The sequence below is a fragment of the Mycteria americana genome, chromosome 1 (genome assembly GCF_035582795.1).
Source record: "Mycteria americana isolate JAX WOST 10 ecotype Jacksonville Zoo and Gardens chromosome 1, USCA_MyAme_1.0, whole genome shotgun sequence".
NCBI lineage: Eukaryota > Metazoa > Chordata > Aves > Ciconiiformes > Ciconiidae > Mycteria > Mycteria americana.
The window spans coordinates 222,126,592-222,150,865 of record NC_134365.1 but is presented as its reverse complement, the minus strand read 5'-3'; the positions used below and the strand labels follow the sequence as shown (position 1 = coordinate 222,150,865).

Sequence of the window (24,274 nt, the reverse complement as noted above, 5' to 3'; positions counted from 1 at the left end):
GGGGCGGCGGCGCTCGGGGCAGCCGCGCTTTATGGGGCGGCCCGAGGGGGCGGCGGCGGCGGCAGCGCCGTGACTCACCGGGACCCGCCCCGCCGGCGGCCGCCACCGCACCGGGACCCCCCCACCGGGACCGACGCGTCCTCGGGCCCCGTGTCCCCCAGCCCCCCGTGTCCCGGTGCAGCCCCCCGTGTCCCGGTGCAGCCCCCCGTGCCCGTGCCCCCCTGTGCCCCCCCTCTGTCCTTCGCCCCACGCCCCCCTGTGCCCCACCTCCCTCTACGCATCCCACAGCCGCTCCGTGACCAGCCTGGCTGCACCCCGCGCGTGTGTGTGTGTGTGTGCCCCCCCCCGCCCCACATCCCCCCGTGCCCACGGGTGAGCAGCCACGGGACACAGGAGCGGGGCCCGGGGGTCGCCCCGTGTCCGTCAGGCGGGGCGCGGAGCCAGGCAGTGTCACGGGGCTCGGGGACAGTCCCACCGGCGAGCCGGGGGCTCCGGGGCCAGCGGGGGGGACCCAGGGGCGAGAGAGGGTCTGGGCAGAGCTGCGCGGGCGAAGAGGGAGGTGGGCGAAGCCCCCCGGGCACCGAGCACCCGTGCTGGGCGGGGGGTGCTCGGGGGTGGCCCCGGGGTGGCCCAGCCGGGGCAGGACCACGGCTTAGCACTGGCCCCCCAGCTCCAGGGGGTGAAGGAGAGAAACCCCCAGGGACCCACGCGGGGCTTCGCTCCGGCGCTCGACCGCAGGGGAGCCAGCGCCGAGCCAGCCCCGGGGACCCGGCCAGGGGCCCGAGCGGGGTCAGCGGGACCCCGGGCCAGGAGCCGACCCCTTTCCCCCTTCCTGCGGTGAAGCCCCCCCGGAGCCAGCCCACGGCAGGGGGGGCCCAGCAGGAGAGCGAGGGTTTCAGTAACCCACCGAGACCAGGCTGCGAACCCGGGGGAAGCCCCCGGGCCTCCTCCGTCCCCAGCACGGCCGAGGCAGGGAGCCAGGGCGGGCGCGGGCACGGGGCAGGAGCAGCCACCTGAGCCCTCGCGCCCCGGCAGCTCCCGCGGTGCGGGCACGGGACCAACGCACCGCAGGGAAAAAAAGCCCCTAAAAGCCCGGTGAGTTTCCCGGCAGTTGTTACCGACAGTTCCCAGAAGGGCAGGACCAGAGCTGGGAGAGGGGTTATCTCGGGGACCTCTCCAACCCTGCCAAGCGCAACGCGTCCTCTTCCTCCCACCAGGACGAGGACGGCGTCCGCATCCTCCCCGTGGCACCCACGGGCGCCGTGGCCGGGGCCGCGACAGCGCTGGCCCAGGGGTCCCGTGGGCAGCGAGGGGCCGGAGGCGGCTACGGCCCAGCACCCTCCGCTCCTCCACCACGTCCCCGCTCCCCACGAAAGCCCCAACGCGGCTGAGCTCGGGGTACCACGAGGTGAAACGCACGAGCAGGGGCCGTGGCGAGGGTGCTTTGTCCCCAGCCGCACGTGGCGTCCGTCCCCCGGGGAGAGCACGAAGGCGGGAGGAGGAACCGTGGCCTCACCCCGGCACAAGGAAGACGATCAAGAAAAACCCTGGGCCACGTCTCCGTTTCCAGGACTCTATTTCTGTGTTTGGCACAACATTGCGACGTGGTTTCACGCAAAAGAAAACCAAAAGGACTCGGCGGGGCACGTGGCGCAGCCGCGCCGGGTCTCCCCTGGGTGATGCAGCCAGCGCCGCACCTGCAGCCGAGCCGCCGCTGCGGCCACTTCCCAAATCCCCCGCGCGAAGCGGCGCAGCCCCTCGCACCGGGAGCGGGGGGACGTTGCCTCGTGTCCCCTCGCTGCGTCCCCCTGCCAGCCCCCGACACCCTCATGGGACAGGGCTCAAGCCCCCGCGCCCCCGGGAGAGCCGACACCCTGCCCCCCCCCAAACGCCCCGGCTGGCCCCGGGGTTGGGGACCTTGCCCCCGCACGCTGCCGTCACGAGCTGTACCCGCCCGCTGCCAAAAAATGAGCTCAAGGCCCCTTGCACAAGAGGGGGGCTCTTGTGCACCGGCACGGCTCCGCGCACCGGCACGGCGAGGAGCAGCAGAGCCATGCCGGGGCAGGGAAACACCGGCACCAGCTGCCCGGCCCGCGCCCTTCGCTCCATCCCTTTTATCACAGTGCCAAAAAGAGCAATCGCCAGCGAGGCGTCCCCCGAGCCCCGGGACAGGGACAACCCGCCCTCGCGCTGCTCTTGCCGTACCGTCACCATCGCAGAAAGGGGTGCAGGGAGAGAAACGGCACGGCACCGCTCCCTGCCCTGGCCGGCCCCCAAGCCGCGGCAGCCGAGCAACGCCGCCGGCTCCCGGGGAGGAACATAGAAAAGACGGGAGCGTACAAAAGGGTTACCCGAAGCGGGGCGCAGGCAGAGCCCACCGTCACAGCGCAGGAGAGCGACTCGGTTCCTCTCCACGCGCCCACGGCACCGGGGGGGGGACCTGGCAGCCAAGAGTCCGGCCCGCGGCGCTCAGTGCCGGGGCAGCTGAGCGTCCCTCCGTCCCCTCTTCCAGGGCGCCGGGCTCCAGCCCCCCGGGCAGCCTCTCCTCCGCAGCCCCACGCAGCAGAGGGGCCCAACCCTGACCCTGCTTCCCCCTGTCCCTTCCTCGCCGCCGGCAGGGCTGCTCCGGGGAGCCGGCGTCGGAGCCGGCAAAGCCTCGGCCCTCTCCCTGTCGCCTGCCCCGGCAGAGCGGCAGGAGAGGGAGATGGAGAACAGCCCCCAGCCAAAAGCTCGGCACGCCGGGGCCGTGCGAAGGGCCGGAGAGGGGCTGGGGGAGGGAAACGGGACAAGCGTCTCTTTTCGTCTGCAATAGAAAGTTTTAAATACGCTCATTAAAATAATTGCTTTTAAAAAAAAAAGACTCCCCCAGCCCTAGCGGGAGGGGTCCCAGGGCAGAGTCCTCCCTCGGCCCCTGACGCCGCAGTCCTCGGGGACGGCCGAGGTCCTGAGAGGTGATGGAGAAAAGCCAGCGTCCCCGGCCGGCTGCCGTCCCCTGCCCCGGGCACGCGTCCTCTCGTGGCTCCGCGGCTCCCCAGCGCCTGCCCTTACTCCAGCCCCAGGATGTAGTTGATGCCCTGGACCAGTCCGATGATCACCGGCTGCCAGGCCACCAGGTAGCGCAGCCAGTCCAGCAGCTGCCCGTACATGACGTGAGGCCTCTCCCAGCTGGGCGGGAAGGAGTTAAAGAGCCACGGAGAGAGGGGCGAGAGGAGCGCGGCCCACCGAGGCTGCCACGCCGCAGGGGCTGGGGACCCGGGGGACGCAGCCCGGACCCTCCGCAGCAGCGGCTGCCCAGGGAGGGGTGGCTCTGGCCAGGCTCACCTGGGCTGCGCCGCGACAAGGAGGGGCCGGGGGGCAGCCGGGTGTCCCGCGGGATGCGGGCGGCCCGGCTTCACCATCTCCTCCTTCCCGTGGGACGGACGCGACCTGCCTCCGAGCTGGGGCACCCGCAGGCAGCAAACCCAGCGCCCGGCTCCGCAGGGACTCGCGCTCCCCGTGGGAACGTCCAGAGGTGGAAAAGCAAAACCTGGGGCTCGAGTCGTCCGAGGGAGCAGCAGCCTCGGCAGAGCCCACGGCCTCCCAGCTCCCCCAACGTGCCCATTGCTCCGTGCCAGGCGACGTGCCCAGCTCAGGGACAGATTTTGCAGGGTCTCTGCCACCGCTGTGGGCTGGCAGCGACCTGCCCGGGATGCCGGGCAAGCCCAAATGAGCAGCCAGCAGCTCCCGGGCACGGCCCCGAGCCCCTCGTGTGCTCTACCCACGGCTCCCCTTTGCAAGGCGCTGGGTCCCACGAGGAGAAAGGATACGGGTTACTGAACATCCTCTTGAGGTCCACCTTCTCTTTGCAGTACGGACACGTCTGCTTCTTCCCGACGATGCACCAGCCACGGATGCAGAACTCGTGAAACCTGGGAAGCAGCACGTTAAGGGGAACTGCCTCAAGGCTGGAGGAGGGGGGACACGACCGAGCGTGGAGGAAACCATCGAGCTTAAAAAAAATTCACCCCCATAGGGTGCACGGACGGCCGCGTTGCACAACCGCAGCCCCTTCCTAGAAGGCGCAGCGCCTTCCAGGGACAGAGGAAGGGGCTCGCCGGACGGCGGGACGGGGAAGCATCATGAGGGCTATGACCAACGCGCCAGGCACGGGTGAGACACAAACCCTTCACCGACGGTGCCCGGCACACACGGAGCCCGGCCCGCGCTTACACCGGGGCCAGGTGAGACCAACGTGGGCAGCCGGGGCAGAGGCTGCAGGGAAGTTCCTCGATACAAGGGCGAGAGCCGGCAGCAGAGGACTGGCAGGGACGTGTCTGGCTGTGAAATGCCGGGGCTTTGAGCACCGGGAAGGTTTGTACAGCCCAGGAGAGCTCTGCAGACTTGACTGTGCACGTTACACAAGGCTCCTGCAAAGGCTTCTCGGGAATTAACAACATATTTAAGGAATTTCTCCCAGGGTCTGACTTCCAGGTGCCAGCTATGCTCCGTCACGGCAGACAGGTAATGAGGATTCGCCCGAGCTGAGCACAGCCCGGAGAAGTCAGGGGGAAACATGAGCTGGCTGCAGCCGGGGCCCCGCGGTGCAGCTCCGGGGTGAGGCGAGGCCGCTTGCCGTGACGGGGGCCTCTGCCACGCACGAGGGTGTCACCGAGCAAACAGAAACTCCCTCAGGTAATGCCCCTGCTGCTCAAACCAAGGGTTAATGCCAGAGAGCAGCAGCGGGAGCCGCTCCCTCCTTGGCCCTGGAGTGGAGGACTGCCGGGGTGCCCGCAGCCGGGAGCCAACGACCCAGGGCTGCCAGCCAGCCCTCACCCCCGGGGACCACCACGGGCACAGACTCCTCCGACAGCCACAAATCCTGCCGAGCTGCCGCAGGCTGGGTGACACGCCGGCCCAGGCCCCGCGCGGGGTCGGTTGCTGGGGCCAGGCCAGCGTGAGCCTCGCCAAGCAGTTTATAGCGCTTAAATTTAGGCAGCAAGTTTTGCTGGTGTGACCTTTACTCAGGCCCAGTTTGGAAACCACCTCACAGCCAGTAACACAGGCGGTGCCAGAGGACATCCCATCTCCACCGCTGAGTCACCGCTGGAAAAACCCCTCGTCCGTCCCCGGCTGCGGCTGAGCAATAAGCAGGACTTCCAGTTTCAAAACCGACTGTGCATCAATCAGCTGACGGGGAGGGCTGAGCAATTCCAGGGCACTCAAAACCCCACAGGCAGCCGGAGTCGCCGCAGGAGTCTCGGGGAAGGAGGAAGCTGCCGGGCTGCGGCTGGAGCCAACCGATGGCACCAGTGTTTTCCCCTGACTCTTCCCTTCCCGGAGGCTCTCAGCCAGGACCCGCAGCGCTGGCTCTCTGACGAGGGGCCAGCGTGACACCGGCAGCCCAGCTCAGCCAGACCGGGGACGCTTCACACCCCTACCTCACACCGCCGGAACTGGCACGGCAGCACCGCCGGAGCCGGGGGAGCTGGGGATGGGAAGGAAGAGGGAATAACCACTTGTAACGCACACGGAGGCGGCGAGGAAGTGATTTCAGGAACACACAGGACTTCACCTCTTTCTGTGCCAAGTCAGCTATGACACAGGCAAGGATCATGTGCAAAATCAGCAGAACGGCCCCGAGTCCTAGGACAGGCGTTTCCTCACCCCACGTGGCGGGGAGCCAGCGAGGCGAGGGACTGGCTCCGGAGGAGAAGGATACACGTGGTTGCAGGAGAGGCGGTAGGTGTTCTCAATGATCCCCTCCTCGTTGACGTCCACGAAGATCTGCTGGCCGCAGACGGCGCAGACGCTGTCGGAGAGGTGCTTGGTGGGCATCCCCGAGGCGCTGTAGAACTGAGCGAGGGCAGAGCAGAGGGAGAGCGGTGACAGCGGGAGGACACACGTCCCACACCCGCGTCGGCGCGGCTAAGCTTTAAGGAGGGCTGGGGTCAGCGCCCGAGGAGTCCAGCCTCGGCCTTTTGGGTTTAAAAACCTTGTTACAGGTCCAGCTGTGGGAAACAACTACAACAGGACAGGGAGCTGCTCAGTGACGTGGTGGCCCATCGCACCCCAGCCCTTCACGCCCCCTCCCCGAGCCGGGGACCACCCCCCTTCGCTCCCCGACGGCCGGGTGAGCTGTCAGCTGCCTGCCCACACTGGGCGGCGAGGGCAGAGGCTGGGGGCGAGAGCAGGACAAGCTGGAGGTCTCAGCTTTGACCCAAGATGACAACCTCGGGCTGGCAGTTGAATACGGCCCGAGCCGTCAAATACAGCCCGAGCCTCCAGCCCCGCAGGTCCCTGAAGCTCGGCCGAAGCGCAGAGCAGCCACCCCCCCCCCATTTCCAAGCCTGTTGGCTCGGCGCCGGTCTGAGGCAGCACGCAGGAGGGAGCGGGCACGCAGCCGCATCTCCACGCACGCAGCTCTGGTCCCACAGGCTCCAGGGACGGCCACGAGCCCTGGGTCACTCATGCTGCGTCCCGGCTCCCACAGCCAGGCTGGGAGACATAGAATCATAGAGTATCTCAAGTTGGAAGGGACCCATAAGGATCATCGAGTCCCCCAATTTGTGTGTATAAACAGGATTATCCCGTCCCAGGTGGAGAATCCGGCACTTGCTCTTGTTAAATTTCATACGGTTGGTGGTTGCCCAGCTCTCTAGTCTACCCAGATCCCTCTGTAAGGCCTCCCTACCCTCGAGGGAATCCACAGCTCCTCCTAGTTTAGTATCATCGGCAAAACACATCTCAGGCAGGGACCTGGCACAGCTTCACTCCGCGCATCCGATGGAGCCCCTGGGCCGCAGTGCCAGCTGGCAGCAGCATCCTCCCGGCAGCCCTGCGGCCAGGCCAGCCCCTCGGGGACCACCTGGGCTGCTGCAGGCCTGTCCTGGGCACCCACCGCCTACGCGGGGGAAGACCCGAGCTCTGCCGAGACGTCCCGGCGCGAGTGGAAGGCAGTTGGCGAGGGGCTGGGGCTCCCCGGTCCTGCCAGGCAGCACCTCCAAGGAGCAGCAGCAGAAAGCTCAGAGAGGAGGAAACACAAAGTCCAAGACCCTAAAGAGCTGTTGCAAAGAAGCAACATGACTTGCTCCACCTAGGTCACATATTTTTTGGTGGAGTGGGGTTTTTTTGGTACTAGATGAGTGGGCTACAGATTTTAGGCCATCACTGCAGGCACGCAGGAACACACCCTCTCTCCACAGGGACAGCGCAAGCTGCGGTGGGTACGAGCAGCAGAAGGAAGCCCGTGGAGCAAATCCTTCCCTGGTGGCTGCAGGTCACGAGTTAACGCACCCACAGCGTGGTCCTAGAAACAGGAGTGCTCTTCAGCACTGGAGATTTTAAAGGCCCAGGTAGAGAAATATTTGTCAGGAGTTTAGAGGGGCTGAAGAGATCCTTCCACTCCTTGTTTCTTCTGCTTCTGGGGATGAGGGGACACCCGCAGAGGCTGCGCTCTTAAGGAAGAATCTCGGAGTAACTCTGTTACATCAGAAACCTCCCAGCCCAGACACCGTGGTAGTGGGCCCAGAGAGGGCACAGCGAGAAAGGCAGCAGCCTCAGGGAGCCCTTCCTCAAGGGGGGAGTTTGATGCACTCTCCTGTTTGGGGGAGGCAAAAGCTACTGCTGCGACTGACGAGGTTCAGGCCCCCCCATAACGGGGGGGGGACAGCCTGGGGGACAGCACAGCGTTAACTCACCCCGATCGTTGAGGCCATGTAATCCGCACACATCTCGGCAAAGTCCCGCTCCAGCACCCCGTAGTAAAGACCGTAGAAGAGGAGGGAGATGCCGAAGTCCATCGCGTCTTCTGGTTTGATTCTACAACAGAAGAGCCCAAATGACATCAAGAGCTTTTTTGGGGGGGGCTGCGGGGGTGCAAAGCCAGTGTGCTGACACAGCCCACGGCACTAACTCCGTCGCAAGAGCGGTCCACCACACACGTCACCGGGAAGCATCACCCGCAGAGGTCTTCTAGGTGCCTGCCAGCACAACCCCGGTCCCTGCTTCTGGGACGCTTCACCTTGGTTGTCAACAAGCAGCACTTGAATGGAGAGGTGGGTGTAACCCCCCAGCTGTCTAACGCCCGGTGCCCATCGCCCTCGCCAGCCTCCGGGATGAGCAACTGCAGTAATCTCCAACTCTCGTGCACCACATCAGCTCCCAGTAAGCCCCCGGTTAACACTTCCACGTCTCCACAGGCAGTTGCCAGGTCCGCTCGTACTCCAGAGGAGAAATCAACCTCTCTAAACGTGAAGATGGCGGGGGCTAGGGTCCTCTGCTACCAGACCTGGGCTGGCTGCTTGTTGCAGGTACCTCTTTATCAGGGTAGCAAAGAAAATCCCGCACGCGCGGAGCTGGAGGAGCTGCTGACACAGCTGAGCTGGAAGCAGGGCTCTCCAGCAACCTTGATCAGTTCACGTACCAGGGTGAAAACCCGTGATGCTCCCAGCAGGGAGAGGACACCCCAAGAGCCTCTTTGGGCCCGTTAATCAGATTGCTAAGACAACTGTTTTTCCAGAGTCGTAGCCAACGCCTTATTCCACACGGTGAGTTACATCCCCCGCCCCAGGAGCAGGACCCGAAAGATTCACTCACCTGAATAATAAGTTAAGACCAAAAAGTGTAAACATCACAGCCATGTACCCTACGATTCCAGTGGCATAGCTGATCTTGTATATTAGTAGAAACCATTTATAAACCAGCCTGTAAAGAATTAAAACAAGAATTTAACTCCTTCATGTTTCCTGAATGAAACTGCACCAAGCAAGCACCCGAAGAGTTTTGCTTTTTAAACCTGGCTGGTGTTGTCTGCAGACACTTCACCTACTCAGATGCATGGGCAACAGAACTTTACATTTCTAATTCAAGCTACGGATCCGCCACCACCACGGGGCCACTCAAGGTCTTGACTTCCAAACTAGAAACCTCGGGAAGTCCAAAGGCCGTAAGCAACAGCCCCGTGCTTCACGGCAGGAACGCTCTCGGTGAGGCTACCAGCCCACGCGGCATCTGCCTCTCCACCACCCACTCGGGCACCACGTGCGCCGGGCTGGCTGCCAGCAGCCGGTTGGTGCTTCACACCGACCGACGCGGGCAGCGCAGGCAAGGGTTGCGCACCCCCAGGGTACAAAGTTTAAGACAATGATCTGTGGCAGCGAAACTGGAAAGAGCTCCTTGTGATGGTTTCCCTGGGGCTGAGGAGTTTTCCCAGGAACACGTGTACTAACCTGGGCGTTGTCTGTACCAGAGGTTTTCGAGTTGCCCTGAAGGTGACAAAAGCTGTGACCGCTGAGAAGAGCACCCAGATTACCAGGAACCGCCACCAGTACAGCTTGATCGTGAAATACAGAGGCACTACCCACATCTGGAAGAGGGTCACCATCTGCAGGAAGAGAAGAAAGGCATTTTGAGCTGGTTCTCTGCTCATCAGACATCAGAAACACCCTGCCAGTCCTGGCAGCCGTTCTCCTGCCTGCATCAAAGGGCCCTGAATAGCACCAGGAAACTCGGGAGGTTTGGTCTGGTGCAGCACAGCACCAGAGAACAGGCTCAGAGCCTGACTGAGGGAGTCGGAGGCAGCAGCCAGGCAATCTTTGGTAGCAAAGGACTAGAGCTGGAGGGAGAACGCAGAGGAAACATCTCCAGAGGAAGGTACAGGAGATGGTCAGCCTAACTAGTTGTCCTAAGGTGGCTGGATAAACCTTTGCCTTTCCAGGGTCCCGAACACTGCAACCACAGACACCTCAGGCAAGGATTCAACAAGGAGACGGGCGCAGCGGAAGGTTTCAGGCTCGCCTCTGCCCTACAGCCTATTCCCAAAACGGATCTACGGCCGTGCAGCCGAGCTCCTGTGGTACTGCCGGAGGGGAACAGGCAAACAGGTTCGGTTTAAAGTTCATGGAGGATTACAGGTATTGCCTAGAAGCATTAATTACCGTAAGGAAGTCAGAGTGAGGTTGGTTCAGGTGAAATAACAGTTCCCGACAAGCTGGTGGCATCAGGAAGTGGCAGGTCTGCTCAGCAGACAGTGCTGCCGGGCAAGCCAGTGGTGCTGCAGGAACCGTCAAATCCAGGGTCCCGGCAACAAGAAGCCCCCACCGCTTCCGAGGAAGCGCCCACAAAACGCAGCTTCCCTTTGCCTTACCCTCAGGACAATACCCGAGATCTGCTTGTGCCGTCACCTGGTGTCAAAGCACTACGTAAAACCGAGTTATTGGCGTCACTTGTAACAGAAACTCGAGGCCTCCAGGCACGTCTGTCCTCATCCCTAGCTAGAATCCCCACATGCTGCTGGGAAGACGAGGGTTTCTCAACACCAGACAAGAAGAGAAGAACAGGAACATACTTCTCATCAACTAATCATCATCGCTCAGCACTCGCATCCAGCCTCGGAGACAAAACGGCTGCGTGGGAGACACTTACGTTGTAGGAGCGAGGGTGCCTCTGTTTCCACTGAACCAACAGGAGCTGTGCCACCACTAGCGTGGCGATAAGGATGAGAACCATTTCGGCATGCATAGCCTCATGACCACGGTGCTTGGCATGCATCCGTGCATGCTCCACCCTGCAACAACAGGGAAAAGGCGGCTGAAGAGCATGCGGGCACAGACCGCATGCTAACAGCACAGCGGGGCTGACAAAACACCTCGGCAGGGGGGAGCCAGGAAGACCAGACCAAGAGACACCACAAAGGAGCGTCCTGGAGACGGGTGCTGTGTTGCAATCCAGAGGAGAAAGGACAAAAGGCTTCTCTGAGACTAGCTCGTTTTTAAACTGTGCAAGCCAAGACTGCCATCCAGCCCATCCCGCTGTGAACGAGGCAGAGATAACTCACACCGACGTACCTGAACTAGCGAACGTGGAGTGCGCGTTTCACGTAACTCACCCGGCAGCTCAGCGGTGCAACAGCATCAGCTGAGCGGCTGTTTGACATCACGAGTGCGCACCAGCTCTCACTACCGAGCCCTCAGCCCAGTTTCAGAGCCACCAGCACCATTCTCCCTCTGGCCCAGCCAGGGAAAGGCTGGATGGGGGGGGGGGGCACGGTCCACAGCCAGCAAAACCCACAAACCCCAGAAAACTGCTTCTCTCTGGCCTGCGTAAGCCCATTTGCATCCTGGAACAAGTGATTTCCAGACTGATGCTCTACAGACACCTGGGGTTTCTTTGCAGCTTGTGCCGTTTGACCAAAAACCAAGGCAGAATTAAGACCTGTAACGTCCTTACACCTCGGTCTTAAGCTGACAAGACAGTTCAAGTTGGGGGGGGGGGGGGGGGGGGGGGGGGGAATCCAAACCCAACAAATATGCCAAATCCTCTGATCTTAAGTCATCCTCTGTAAATTAATACTGAGAGAAGACCAGTCTTACTGTGCTTTTCAACAAGGGTCTGACTGAAATTGGTTTGGCCAAGGGAAAAGGAGGAATAACTAGTATGCAGTTTAAAAAAAAAAAAAAAACATTAGTATTGCCTTTCAAGACAGTTCATGCTTCTTCCCCCTAACAAATAACGCTGCGCAGGGAAGGCTGACCCTGCCATCTCCAGCCATGAATACGGGCTGTGCTGCGGGTAGCTCCGGTCAGGAGCAGGAGCTGGCTCAAGCTGTAAGCATCGGTTCACCTCACAACACAGACTCACCTCCATCTCTCTTCTGGGGACAAGTGCGAAAGATCGACCTGGGGAAAAAAGAAAAAAAAAAAAAAAAAAAACCACCAAAGAAATCAGCCACGGAAGTTTGGGAGCAGCAGTACCAGCCTAGAACAGATGACTAACTAACTTCATCCCCCCAACACAGCGCAGGTGCTGGTTTATGCCCCACGCGAGCAAGGCTGTGCTATGTCTACGCTGCCTGCTCCCCGCGAGTAACGCTGACACCGCACCCGGCTCCTTCATCGCCTGATGAGACCCGATCGGTGCCGGCAGCAGTGGCGGAGTGAGCTGCAAAGCCACCCCTTGAGACCCCCAGGATTGCTCTTTGAGAACTTCAAGAAGGAAAACCCTGGATTCAGAAGCTTTAAACAACAAACCCTCGACGTGCCCCTCGTGACACCACAGCCCAGAGCTGTCCTTCGACCCTCCAGGCAGCACGGGGAGAGCCGCAGAGTCCCCCGCTCCGCCGTCACCTGCAAGCACCTTTCCCCTTATACTCCCACATTTTACCGCAGCCAAGGCTCTGCCCACCATCCCGCGCTACGTGTACCGGAGCAATCGGTTTAAGTCCCACGTTCACAACCCAGCCAGGTGTCTCTGGGCACAGAGGAGCCATCCCAGTGCACCTCAGAAACAGGACAGAGAAGGGAGTCCAAAACCCCACCAGTCTGCAGAACAGGGGGATGGTGTCTGCAGACCAGCAACAAACCGTCACCCAAAGATTTTTTTGAAAGAATTGGGGAAAAAGAAAGATTTCGGACTCGCTTTGCTGACATGGCTGGAAGTTTCTACCAAGCGTTACGGGCAGCAAAGTTTTTGCCCAACAGGAGCAACCGAGAGCGACAGGAGTTGCTGTTACTAGCGACGAGAGATGATGGGCTGGCGTAATCCGTCCTTAATGCAAGCTGAAACTGCCAGGCTGGACGCAGGGTGTTAAGGACATCCTCTGTGTGACAGGTTTAGGGGACAGCAGTAACTGGACTAAGTGATTTAAAAGGATCCCTCTACAGAACTGCGACTCTGTGCTAACCTTCTCAGCTTGCAAGCAAGCAGCACCCAAACCTCACCCAGAGGCCGAGTCTTACAGAATCCCCTATTTCCCCCGGTGAGATTCGGTGTGAATACTCTCACCGTGAGGCATTTGGACTGGGGAAGGTTGGGGAGCCTTTGACATTGCACTTCAGCTTTCTCTTGGAGCTTTACACCTTCACATCTGAGCTGAAGAGGCCTCCAGCACCGGTCACGTCCCTGTACGGGCTCCGCTGGCCGGACAGCACTCGTCCCAGCGCCAGCGCAAACCCCAACACACGGCGCTGGGGATGCAGCAAACAAAATCTCGCAGCTCTGACCCTCGGTGAGACACAAACACAGATAAAACCTAGAGCAGCTCGCCTGGGGCTGGGCGTATAAACTCACGGTTTACAAAACTGCATCTGGCTGGAGACCCTCCAGCACGGCCGAGGGGATGGGGATGGCAGCCAGCTCTCCCCTGGCACAAGCACACGGCTGGCTGGCCCCGAATGACCCGCACCTGATGTTTACCAGCAAGCAGACGTGGAGCTGCAAGGAAAGAGATCAAAAACAAGCCACAGCAAGGACTTTGTTATCGCACTTTCCTGCACACCCCGGAGATGTGTACACAGGAATGGGCTCCGTCTCGCCCCAGCCTCCAATCACCGGGTACGGAGTCGCCGGCTTGACTTCAACCTTTACCCCAGGGCTCTCCCGGCGACGGCACGGCAGCCAGCCTTGCCTGCCCGCGCACACGGTGCCATGCCACCGCTGCCGGCGACGTGCGGCAGATTCCTCGGGGCTGTTCCCCAAATAGGTGTCTTGCAGCCAGCACCTCCGATTGCACCCGGGCTCTGCTGAGGACACGAGCGGCCGCCTCGCTTCCTCTGCAGCGCCTAATTATACCCCGGGGTGAGGAGGCAGGGAAACACATGCGTGGCAGCAATCCGTCTGCGTGCTGTTACACATCTGCTGTGCTTCACCCTAGAGCAACACCTGCGAGAGATTCGGTCCCCGAAGCCTTCGAGAAGCACTTTGGTACTTAGACAGATGCAAAATATAGACCTATGAAAATCCCTGTTCCAGCTTGCTGGCTTGTGTAGGAAATCGCGTGTAGGTGGTGACGATCTGACACCAGCTCCGAGAAGTGCGCTCGTATCGCCCAAATTCCGTGAGCTCTTCTGTTCCTAAAGCATCCAGGCCCGGATTAATCAGTTCAGTCGCTGCTTTCCCTTCAAAAAGTCAGCTACACAATTCATAGTCAGAACAACTGCTCTGATAAACAGTAAAAAAAAAAATTTTTTTAATCTTCTCAAGTCACTGCCAGCAGGAGAAGCTGAGAAGCCCCAAGCGCTTGTTGGCCTGGCTCAGCTCCGGCGTAGGTCAATCCGTCTGCAAGCTCTGGGAAGTCACCCGGGGGCTCCTGCTGCCACCCCCCAGGAGATCCCTGCTCCCCCCAGGCTCCACCCCAGTCCTCGCTGGATGAGGACATTTTACAAGCACATTCCAGCACCTTCAAAACACAGCAAATATTTTTTTCCCCATGCAGTGACTTTGGTCACTCCTCCTCCGTGCCGCGCCAGCAGCCACGCCAGTCTGTCCCACGCTGAGGGAACACTTCTCAGCCTCTTTCCTTCAGCGTCTTCCCCAAATCTACAGATGCTTCCAGCAAACGAGCTAAAGGCTTCTCGGCCCCAACCCCTAAGGAAATCCTGCTGGCATTTCACAGGGAAGAGGGCTTCCTACCTAGCCGTCCTCCAAAGCCAACTGCCACGTAAGCTGTCCTCGCAGGTGCAAGAATCCACAGCATCGGACACAATTTTCCCTCAATTACAGACACCGAGCTTCACCAGATCCCCCAGAGCTTAAAGCTCCTGAAATAACTTTATTAAGGGGGGCTGGGATGTGACAGACAGGACATTCAGGCAGAGACGGAGCGATCTGATGACTGTCAGACACGACTTGGCAGAGCAGCCACCCCAAGCCGGACCTTCCAGTTAACGCCTTCTCGATCTGCATGCTCTCTTACCAAAGCACTTTGGGTTCTAAAAATGACCAGCGATGGTGAATCCAAGCGCGAGAGACGGTGCCAGGAAGCACCTGCTCTCGCCGTTAAGCATTCACCCTGTTTCTAGTTTGGGTTTGTCTCATTTTAACACCCAGTTTTTGGGTCCCTTTCTATCCCCGTCAGCTAGGCTGAAGAGCCTCTGCTCTGAAACCTCCCTTTACCAGAGCAGAGAGGAGAGGGGTTAGACGAGAACCACGAGGATGACCGAAGTATCTGAAGAGATGCTCTGCCAAGCCTCGAGCACCAACCCGCTCCCGCTGCAGCCTCCTCCGGCTGGCAATACCAGCACAGGACCTGCTGTGTGCGACCGACTAGAGCTCTTAGAACAACTTTTTTTAAAAAAAATAAGGAGTTAAGAATGATATATTCTGCCCTCTGTCTCCTCCGTAACTCACGAACCACTCAAAAACCCCAACCCCCGCTGGGTGATGACTGGGGGAAACTGGGTATCTACGACTAAAGTCTAATTCTCTCCTCGGACGTGGCATCACGGCCTTTGGAAGAAACTCGTGCCAATCCCCAGTTTTCAGCAGGGACTAATTCCCCAAAGCCACCACAAACCTGTGATCCCCATCACCGGGACGGTCAAGAGAATTACCTCCCTCTACGAAAACGCAAAGGTTGCAGTTACCTGCAATACAAAACCCGTAACTGCCTGTTTCTCGCGGGCCAGAAGCTGGGAGACAGGAAGATCTCCAGGCACGCGTACCAACTGTCCTGCTGCGAGCCGGTTGTAATCTCCTTACGCTCTAAATCTGGGAAGGAGGCAAGGAGAACATCTCGAGGATGGAGAATAAGCAGCTGCTGATTTCAGTTCCAAGCTACAGATCAGCCTAAAGCTCGTGTTGAGCGGCTCCACAGTATTTCGGCCATCAAAAACAACGGCATCCAGCATCTGCTACGCACAGCAGCGGGCAGAGGCACAAGAGCCAAGGATCCGGGATGCCTGGGACCTGATCTCACCTTCCCCACGGCCCCAGCCTCAGTATTTGTTTCACACCACCCCCTAGGAACAACCCAAAATAATGGGAAAATAAATCTCAAGAGTGCCGAGAGTCCGGCCGTTCACCCGAGGCAGATTTTGAAGAGGCAGGCTCTTTAGTGAAAGTCGAGGAATTTTTGGAATCTCAATTCCTCGTTTCTCCCACTCATAAAACAGCGCAGTAACAGCCGGCAGGGAGTAGAAAGGCCCCGACTGATCGAACGCTTCAATCATTGTAAATGAAACCTTTGACGACAGCCTGAGTTACAGGCAGGCAGAGCCAAAGCCACACGACACTCGGCATTTATCCCACACGGGTGCACCAAGCAAAACGTTAAACTGCTTCCAGATCTCCACCGTGCACCGGCCCCACCGTTAATGGTTCATCAGCGACGCGCTCAGCCCAAAGAGCTGCCAAGATCTCAGGACAGCACAAGCACATGGATTTTGTCCGACGGACGTGGATTTTGTGGAATCACAGCACAGGGAGAAGCACGGCCCTGCATGCACCTCCTTATCAGCCGCCTCCCTGCGACGCCCTCTCTGCCAGCCCCAAAAGCTGTTTTCTGCTGGACTGAAAAACAGGAATTTCACTTTTGAGGGTGAGACACTTCAGATCTTCCACGTTTTTACAGGAAAGAGGTTTCCCATCTGCTGCTGGCACTGAACTAAGGCACTCACGAGTGCAACAGTTTACTGTTTGCTTACTAGCTTGCTTTAAGTCTCGCTTATCACGATGGAAGAGATTCGCAGGAGGATGCCAGGCTCACTTGTTCGGAGAGGGGCTCGGACAGCCTCGTTCCAGCGTGCACACATATACCTTGGTGTTCTTCAAAGCCTGGCTGGAAAGACACCTCTCTGGCATAAAAAGCCACCAGTGAATATCTTAAAACATAACAAGCAGCAACTCAAGAGGGACTGATTCGTGGTTTAAGACATTCGGTCACCGGATTTGAGGTTGAATCCTCCTGTCACCCCAGCCATACCCGCTCTTCGGCAGCAACACGCGGCGCAGGGAGGATGCACGAGCTCTTACTGCGCTTCAGGCAGACAGCTTCACCTCGCTCGCACAGCTCAGCCGTACACGAGGGAAGCTCCCCAACTTGACCCTGCCAGTAAACTTCCCAAATACAACCTTCAGCACCTGAGAGTTTTTAAGCCAAACTACCAATTCTTGAGGAAAAGCACTGAAAACCCCCTGACCGCACCAGCTGACCGTCTTGTCCCCCCCGGGCTCCCACGGCACAGGCAGCGCTGCCAGCTGCGCGCACACACAGAACCGCTCTGCGAGCAGAAGGAAAGCTCACGAGCACGAAGCGCAGGTGACGGCGAAGAGCCGCGGCAAAGCCCGGGACAGCAGTGCCGTTACGGACGCGCGGCCCACGCTCCCTTTGTGTGGAAGCAGGCGAGCCCTGGCTCCCAATTCCAGCTTTCCTATCAGATCCCCCCCCCACCCAGCTTTGCAATTTTTCATCTCCAGGAACGCCAGCAGGAACTTCGATTAAAGCCCTCTACCTCACGCGGCTTCAATTCCCCGAGAGCGACAAGGGCTACTAATTATCTCAGCCTGGAAGCTCGCACGGCGCAGCACCAAGGTGACAGGCAGAAGTCGCTGCCAGGAGGGAACGTCACCCGCGCTGCCGGCGGCCGAGGGCACCCCGAGCAGCCCCACGTGCTCCCGTATCCTCCGCAATGCAAATCCCACCCTGATCCCGCACGGCTTTTCCAGCAGCGAGTTTTACAGTCAGGGAACGAATTAACAGCAGAAAAGCTTCGCAGGTGCCGAAGGGCCCGGACTGGTGTTTCCGGGGCCCCTTTTCAGCTGCACCACCTTTGGGGACCCTGCCTGGAAACGGGCGCTTTGGCCGCTTCAGGGATGTAAAACCCTTTGGCGGGGGTCGTCCCCGAGGACCTCGGTGTGCAACGACCCGCCGCGTCCCAAACCGCCGTTTCCTCACACGGCTCGAAGGCTGTTCCCGAGCCTCCCCTCCACCACCGCCCTCCTCCCCCGTGCTCCCCGCAGCCTCCTCCGGCCAATTCCTCCATCCGCATCCAGCCCCTCACCCCCGCCTCAGGCCGCCCACCCCAGTGGCCCATTGGCACCGCTCCCACCCTTCCCCAGTGCCCCCGAGACCCACGGGGACCCCACAGCCCCCCAAGGCCCCTTCTCCCAGGGCCCTGCAGACCCACCGCAGCTCACCGGGAAGAGCCCAAAGGCCCCCTAACCCCCAGCCCCTCAGCGTCCCCCCGCCCCGGGCACCTTCAGAAGCTCCCAGCGCCCCCCTGCCCCAGGGACCCCCTATGTCCCCCCGCCCCAGGGACCCCCCCAGCCCCAACGCTCCCCAGCCCCACAGCCCTGCAAGCTCCCGCTGCCCCAGCACCGCCCCCCCCCCCGCCCCAGGGACCCCCAGAGCCCCCCAGTGCACACCCTTACTCCGGCCGCCTCCACCTCCCCCCGGCCCGGCGCCCCGCCGGGCCCGAGCCCCCCACAGCCCCTGCAGCAGGGCCCTGTGCCCGTTCCACAGCCCCCCGCCCTACAGCCCCCTTCCCTTCCCTTCCCTTCCCTTCCCTTCCCCTTCCCTTCCCCTTCCCCTCCTTTCCTTTTCCCTTTCCCCTTCCCCCTTCCCCTCCCCCGGGCCCCCAGCCCGCACCGCCCCCCGGAGCCGCCGGCCCCGCGCCCCCGGCCCGCCGCTACCTCCTCCACATCGCGCTCGACGGGGCCTCCAACCTCCACTTCCAGCACCGCCGCCATCTTGCCCCCCCCGTCCCCAAGCGGCCAGCTCCTTCCGCCACCGTCCGCCAATCACCGGCCACGCCACCGCACCTCCGGCCAATCGCTGGACGCGGCGCTGCCCCAACGGCCAATCAGAAGAGAGGAGGGGTGGGACAGCCGCCAGAGACGCCGCTTCAGGCAGAAGGAAGGGGCGAGCTGTCACGGCCAGGGATCATCTGCCATTTCCAGTCCCGCAGCGGGACGCACAATCCCTGCCGGCGGGCCCGGTTACACCGGCCGCCTCGCACGGCGGGGCCACCGGTGTCAACGCTCCCGGGCCGCCGCCTCCCCCCCCTCGCCCCTTCTCGCTGCCCCCTCACGCTGTTTCGGAGGTAACGCACACGGCAGACGGTCCCTTAGCGCCCGCTGCGCGGGGCGGTGACGCGGCGCTGCCGGAGGACTACGTGTCCCGTCAGGCACCGCGGCGGAGCCCCGGGCCGGGCCGGGGGCCTGGGACCGGGCCTGGGAGCGGGCCGGGGCCGGGGCCGGGGCCGGGAGCGGCCGGGGGGTTGGGGGGTGAAGCGAGGAGGGAGCGGCGGGCCGGCGGGGAGCGGTAAGCGGGCCGTGGGGTCAGGGGTCGGGGGTCAGGGGTCACGCGGTTTGGGCGGGAGATTCAGGCGGCGGCTTCGGGATCGGTGCGGCGGGGGGGAGAGGGGCTGTGGGGCAGGGCCGGGGGTGACTGGGGCTGTGGGGGCTGTGGGGCAGGGCCGGGGGTGAGTGGGGCTGGGGGGCTGTGGGGCAGGGCCGGGGGGGTGAGTGGGGCTGGAGGGCTGTGGGGCAGGGCCGGGGGGGTGAGTGGGGCTGGAGGGCTGTGGGGCAGGGCCGGGGGGGTGAGTGGGGCTGGGGGGCTGTGGGGCAGGGCCGGGGGGGTGAGTGGGGCTGGAGGGCTGTGGGGCAGGGCCGGGGGTGACTGGGGCTGGGGGGGGGGGGGCAGGACTGGGGGCTCGTGGGATGGCTGAATGGATCGGGGGGGTTCGTGTGGGGGGGTCCGGGGACAGCGGGGGGCGGAACTGGAGGGGCTGAGGGGAGTTGTGGGGCAGGACTGGGGGGCACCGGGGCGGTGGGACGGAGCTGGGGGGCTCTGGGGTGTCGGAGCGGGACTGGGGGGGGCTGGGGGATGAGGCTGGGGGCTGCCGAGTGGGGCTGGGGGGCGAGGTTGGAGTCGACGGGGGTAACGGAGTGGCTGCCCCCGCGCCCCCCCGCTTCGCCCCCTTTGGAAGCGGGGTGAGCCCTGCCCCGGCAGGCGGGGGGGGGGGGCGGGCAGGGGCTCGGCCGGAGCCGGAGCCGGCTCTGCCCTGCCGGGAGCCGCGCGATGCGGTCGCAGACCTGCCCTCTCCCCCCACCAGGCGCCGGAGGCACCCGAAAGGAAGCTCGCTCCCGGCAGAGGGTCGTCTCCGGGGGAGCCCGGATGGCTCCGGTTAAAATCAGCTACGTGGTGTCCTTCTCCTCGCAGGTCTCCGGGCCGTTTCCTCGAGGGGAGCCGGGTGGGAGGTTTGCAAAGCCCAGGTTTCCCTGTGAGCTGCTGGGGTCTCTGAAGGGGCGGGGGGGGGGGATGTCTCGGTTCGGGGTGCGACGGGGCGCAGCACCACAGCTCTCCTTGTTAGGCACCGGCTGAAGGGCGCTAATTAACGCTGAGGGGCACGAGTTACGCGCGGTTCTTCCACTCTCAAAAAGCGGAGTGCTACTTCTGTGGGTTGCAGAGAGTCCCCCGCTTCTCCCCCGCGCCCGGAGCGAGACGGAGGAGAAGGGGAAGGCGGCCGGGGAGGGAGCTGGCGTGTGACGCGGCGTCTCTGCCGTCGCGTGCAGGACCCCAAGTACCCGGTGGAGAACTTGCTGCGCGAGGACGGCCTTCGTCCCTGGCTCGGCTGCCCCCAGGACCGCAGCAGGCAGCTGAGAGTGGAGCTGCAGCTGGAGAGAGCCAGTCCCATCGGCTACGTGGACGTCGGTACGTCCCCCCGCTGCCAGCTCAGGCAGGGCTGTGCCCTGGAGCGGGTCGGCAGCCCTGAACCTCGCGTCCCTCCCGCCTTAACACAGGCAACTGCGGCTGCGCCTTTCTCCAGATCGAGGTGGGGCGTTCCTCGTGGCCACTTGACCGGCCCTACCTCACCCTGGTGCCCAGCGTCGCGCTGATGACGCCGGCCGACTCGAAGCTGGACCAGAACCGCTGCGGGGTCCGGATGTTTAAGGAAGGTAAAGATTGCCTGATCGGAAGGGAAAGAGGCCCAGGGCAGAGCAGAGAGGTTGGGGGGCTGGCGGCGGGATGGGGCTGGCTGGGGACGGGGAGCCCAGGAAACCACAAGTCGTGCTGGAGACCGGGGGTCGCGGCCGTCCTGTTCGCCGCGCAGCCCCAGGAGCGCGGTACCAGCTCTGCTCCCCCGCCCTGGCCTCGCCCGTGCCCGTAATCCCCCAGTTGTCACCGTGTCCTGGTCCCGGAGGGGGAACAGCGGCACAGGGCGACGAGCAGAGGTGGGAGCGGTGCCGGGACGGCGGTGCCCGGCACGCGTCCCCTCCGCCCCAGCTGCTGCCCCCCTGCAGCAGACTTCCTGGCGCTGGCGGTGGGGCAGAAGTGGGACCGCCTGCGGCTCACCTGCAGCCAGCCCTTCAGCAGGCACAGCCAGTTCGGGCTGTCCTTCATCCGCGTGCGCACGCCGCTGGACCCCGAGCACCCCCGGCCGCCCCCGCCCTCGCCGCAAGGCCTGGTAAGGTGCCTCTCGCGCCTCCGCGCGCTTCTCGCCGGGGGAACCCGCCGGGAGGTAGCGGTGACGGGGCTTCTCCTCCGCTGCCGCCGCTCGTGCCCCGTGGAGGGTGCGTGTGGGTGCTCACCTGGCCGAACCGGGGGCTGTGCCCGGGGTGGGGCGCACGGAGTGCCGGTCTCCGTTCCCCGAGGCTTCCCCTTGTCCCGCAGGAGGATGCCGAGCCCGCGGACGGCCCCTGGCGCTCCAGCCCTGCCTTTTGCCAGGCTTTCTTTCCAGAGCCGCGCTCGTAAGTAGCCTGGTCGGGTCCATCTCCGTCCTCTCCCTGCGCGGCCAGGCCTGGAGCCACCTCGAGGTGTTGCCTCCAAGCCTGGAGCCCCGGCCCCCGCCGGCCTGCCTGCTCGCGCCTCCCGTGGGGCTGACGATCTCTCTGGCTCCAGGAGCTCGAGGGAGGAGGAGCAGCTGAAGAGCCGCCTGCGGCAGCTGGAGCCGGGCGCCTGGAGCCCAGCCCGCCTCAGCCGCCCGGCCCGCATGGTGCTGTCGGCGGCGCGAAGCCGGGCGCTGAGGCCCAGAGCCGGCACAGGCGCCCCGGGGGGTGACCCGGAGCTGCCGGCCCAGGACCCCGGAGGCCCCGCGGTGCCAGGTGAGCCAGAGCTGCCCGTGGCCAGCGTAGGGCACGTTGCGGTGCCGAGAGCCTTTATGTAGTTGGTACGCGGCCCCCAAAACCGTCCAGAGGGCTCTTGTCCTGCTCAGGGCTCTGCCCGTGGCTGGAGGGATCCCACCTGGGGCAGGCTGGGGTGAATCCACAGCTGCCGGGGCGCTCCCCGTGCCCGGAGGGATCCCGGTTCCCCTGCCCCGCTGGCAGGCAGGCCGTGCCCTGGCCGGGGTGGCCTTCCTCGGGCCGAGTCGCCCTCCTTGCTGGCGTGAGAGAAGCCTGGTGGCAAATCCCACGGCTCGCCTAGAAGCCTCCTGTGATCCGTTTACTGCCCGCAGCGGGGCAGCTGGAGGAGGTGATCATCGTTTCGTGTCCACGCGGGTGTTTTCCTACCCGTGAACGCCGCCGGTTCCGTTCTCACCCGGCCCCTTCCGCCGGGAGATGTGGTGCTGCTGGGTGGAGGGCAGGATTACCCCTCGCCCGCTGTTCCCCAGGGCCTGCGCGGGATGTCCCTGCAGCCCCCACGAGAGCCCGCCGGCAGCTGGACAGCGGGCAGAGAGCTCCCAGCCCTGCGGGCAGGTAATCCCTCGGGTCGCCGTGTTTCTCCTGCCCTCACCCCGGTGATTGCTCTGCTCGGAGCCTTTCCCAGCCGGATCCTTGCCGGTGCGCGGCTCCCTTCTCCCTTCTGCCGGATCCCGTCCCTGGCTGGGGCTGATCCTCCGCTCCTTTGGGTGGGCAGGAGGCGGCGGAGCGAGCCCTGAGCTTACGGCCCCTCTCGCAACGCCTCTGCAGGTCTCCGCCAGCCGCCTCGCGGCAATCCAGGGCAGGAGGAAGAGCCAGAGCCCGCAGCCACCGAGAGAGACGGGCCAGGAGGGGGGACAGCGGAGGGGACAGCAGTCACGGGGAGACGGGCGCCTGCCCCATCTGCTCAGGTGGGCGCTCGGCAGGGGTGGCCCCGAAGCCAGGACGTTTGCTCCCGCTCGTGCAGGGTGCCCCGGCACCAGCCCCGTGACGGGCAGAGGAGGGACGTCACGGTGTCACGGGGCGCCACGGGAACCTTCGGGGAGGGTGCGAGCCCGAACCCCGCGCTCACCCCAACGCCAGAGACGACGGCATCACCTCCCCTTTTCCGCAGGCCGCTTCAGCCTGGATCTCCTCCCCGTGCACGCCTCCCGCTGCGGGGAGGAAGACCCCGAAGCGGCCTGGCCTTCCTCCCCGCTGGCGGAGGCGTCCCCCGACGCCTGGGTGTCCTGCCCCATCTGCGAGCTGCCCTTCGGCGCGGCGGAGGTGGAGCGGCACGCCAGCACCTGCGGGGAGCCGGCAGGGACGCCGGGCGCCCCGGCCCCGTCCCACCGCGTGGGGTAGGGCTGCGAGGACAGCGGCTGGGGGGGACAGACCCCGTGTCGCGGCACCCGGGGGCTGAAACGGCGTTGCCGCAGCTCTTGGAGACGCCGGACCGGAGCCCTGCCTGCCCCGTCGGGCAAGTTGCTGCCCGCGCTGGCAGAGCCGCGCTGCCGGAGCCGGTTGTGCCACCGCAAGATGCGTGGGTGGGGAAGGAGCCTGCGCAGGAGCGCCGGCCACGCTGGCAGAGGCACGACGGCCCCGGTAAATTTGTGGCAAGGCTGGCGTGGCGAGGCCGCTTCCATCCCCACGACCAGGCTCGGGGACCACCCTGGGGCGTGGGGGGGACCCCCCGGGTGGGGAAAGGCTGTAACGAGGAGAGTTGCTGCTGGAGAAGAATAAAGCAAAGGAGAGAAAGAGGAAAAAGAGAGAGAGAAAACTCCGCTGTGGCGGCCGGGTACCGCAGCGAGTCCCCGGGCGAGCGGCCTGCCCCAGGGCACCCTACGGCGAGGAGGAGGAGGAGGATGGGGGTCCCTGGTGGCAGCCTGTCCCCACAGCTGGTGGCAGTGAGGCCACGGTGGCGGCGGCGTGGCCCCCGTGCCAGCGAGGGCAGCATGCGTGGCCCGTGGGCACGGAAGTGGCTCGTGGGAGGAGCGAGGCAGGACAGGCAGAGCAGGAGAAAAAATACAATTTATTTACAAGTAGAAACACTTAAAAAATGCCACCTCCCCCCCCCGCCCCGCCCCGGGGGAGCTGGGGCTGGGACCGCAGGCGGGGGGTGACAGTCACTGCCCCTTCGCCCTGGCCCCCCACCCCCAGGGACACGCAGACACGGGGGGGGCCCGGGGGCTGCTCCATCCATCCCGGGCCCGAGGGAGCTGCCCCCCTACACCCACGCCCCCCCCGCCCCCCACCAGCCCTGGGGTGCAGGATCCCCCCGGGGGGGGAGCAGCCCTCTCCTCCCCCCCTCCAGGTGCAGCCCCCGGCCCTGGGCCGGGCCCCGGGGGGTGCAGGCGCGGGGCGATGCCGGGTGCAGCGCGAAGGGCGCTGGGGCCCTGCCCAGGGACCCCCACGCAGCCCGGGGGGGGGGGGGCAGCGGGAGGTGCAGGGCAGTGGCACAGGG

General features: G+C 63.6%; 2 protein-coding genes across 7 annotated transcripts; one reads left to right on the top strand and one right to left on the bottom strand.

The window, feature by feature from the left end:
• Window positions 1–1,559: 1,559 nt before the first annotated feature.
• RNF121 (ring finger protein 121) lies at window positions 1,560–18,491 on the bottom strand. Of its 3 annotated transcripts, none has more exons than XM_075491426.1 (9): window positions 18,385–18,491; window positions 11,617–11,654; window positions 10,402–10,543; window positions 9,207–9,361; window positions 8,575–8,682; window positions 7,677–7,797; window positions 5,699–5,832; window positions 3,807–3,908; window positions 1,560–3,165 (listed from the first exon to the last, which is right to left on the bottom strand). In XM_075491426.1, exons 1-9 carry the CDS (start codon window positions 18,439–18,441, stop codon window positions 3,045–3,047), a joined length of 978 nt encoding a protein of 325 aa, XP_075347541.1. In that variant the 5' UTR covers window positions 18,442–18,491; the 3' UTR covers window positions 1,560–3,044. The 3 variants fall into 3 exon arrangements, with proteins under 3 accessions (XP_075347541.1, XP_075347543.1, XP_075347542.1); XM_075491428.1 differs by having other exon boundaries at window positions 1,560–3,179; window positions 3,810–3,908; XM_075491427.1 differs by lacking the exons at window positions 1,560–3,165; window positions 3,807–3,908 and adding an exon at window positions 3,918–3,944 and having other exon boundaries at window positions 5,644–5,832.
• Window positions 18,492–18,657: 166 nt separating this feature from the next.
• Window positions 18,658–23,568, top strand: XNDC1N (XRCC1 N-terminal domain containing 1, N-terminal like). Of its 4 annotated transcripts, none has more exons than XM_075491420.1 (10): window positions 18,658–18,794; window positions 19,809–19,915; window positions 20,269–20,407; window positions 20,497–20,652; window positions 20,998–21,161; window positions 21,368–21,444; window positions 21,596–21,798; window positions 22,305–22,389; window positions 22,603–22,742; window positions 22,946–23,568. In XM_075491420.1, the coding sequence occupies exons 2-10, from the start codon at window positions 19,871–19,873 to the stop codon at window positions 23,173–23,175; spliced, it is 1,239 nt and encodes a 412-aa protein (XP_075347535.1). In that variant the 5' UTR covers window positions 18,658–18,794; window positions 19,809–19,870; the 3' UTR covers window positions 23,176–23,568. The 4 variants fall into 4 exon arrangements, with proteins under 4 accessions (XP_075347535.1, XP_075347537.1, XP_075347538.1 ...); XM_075491422.1 differs by lacking the exon at window positions 18,658–18,794 and adding an exon at window positions 18,882–19,015 and having other exon boundaries at window positions 21,001–21,161; XM_075491423.1 differs by lacking the exon at window positions 18,658–18,794 and adding an exon at window positions 18,892–19,015.
• Window positions 23,569–24,274: the final 706 nt, after the last annotated feature.

Bases quoted from the DNA above. Each gene is read 5' to 3' on its own strand.
- RNF121 (XM_075491426.1), bottom strand. From the start codon at position 18,441: ATGGCGGCGGTGCTGGAAGTGGAGGTTGGAGGCCCCGTCGAGCGCGAT. The intron at 10,544-11,616 runs GTGAGTCTGTGT...CTGTTGTTGCAG, and splicing joins TCCCCAGAAGAGAGATGGAG to GGTGGAGCATGCACGGATGC. The intron at 3,909-5,698 runs GTATCCTTCTCC...GCTGCTTCCCAG, and splicing joins CGCCTCTCCTGCAACCACGT to GTTTCACGAGTTCTGCATCC.
- XNDC1N (XM_075491420.1), top strand. From the start codon at position 19,871: ATGGCTCCGGTTAAAATCAGCTACGTGGTGTCCTTCTCCTCGCAG. The intron at 19,916-20,268 runs GTCTCCGGGCCG...CGTCGCGTGCAG, and splicing joins TGGTGTCCTTCTCCTCGCAG to GACCCCAAGTACCCGGTGGA. The intron at 22,743-22,945 runs GTGGGCGCTCGG...CCTTTTCCGCAG, and splicing joins CGCCTGCCCCATCTGCTCAG to GCCGCTTCAGCCTGGATCTC.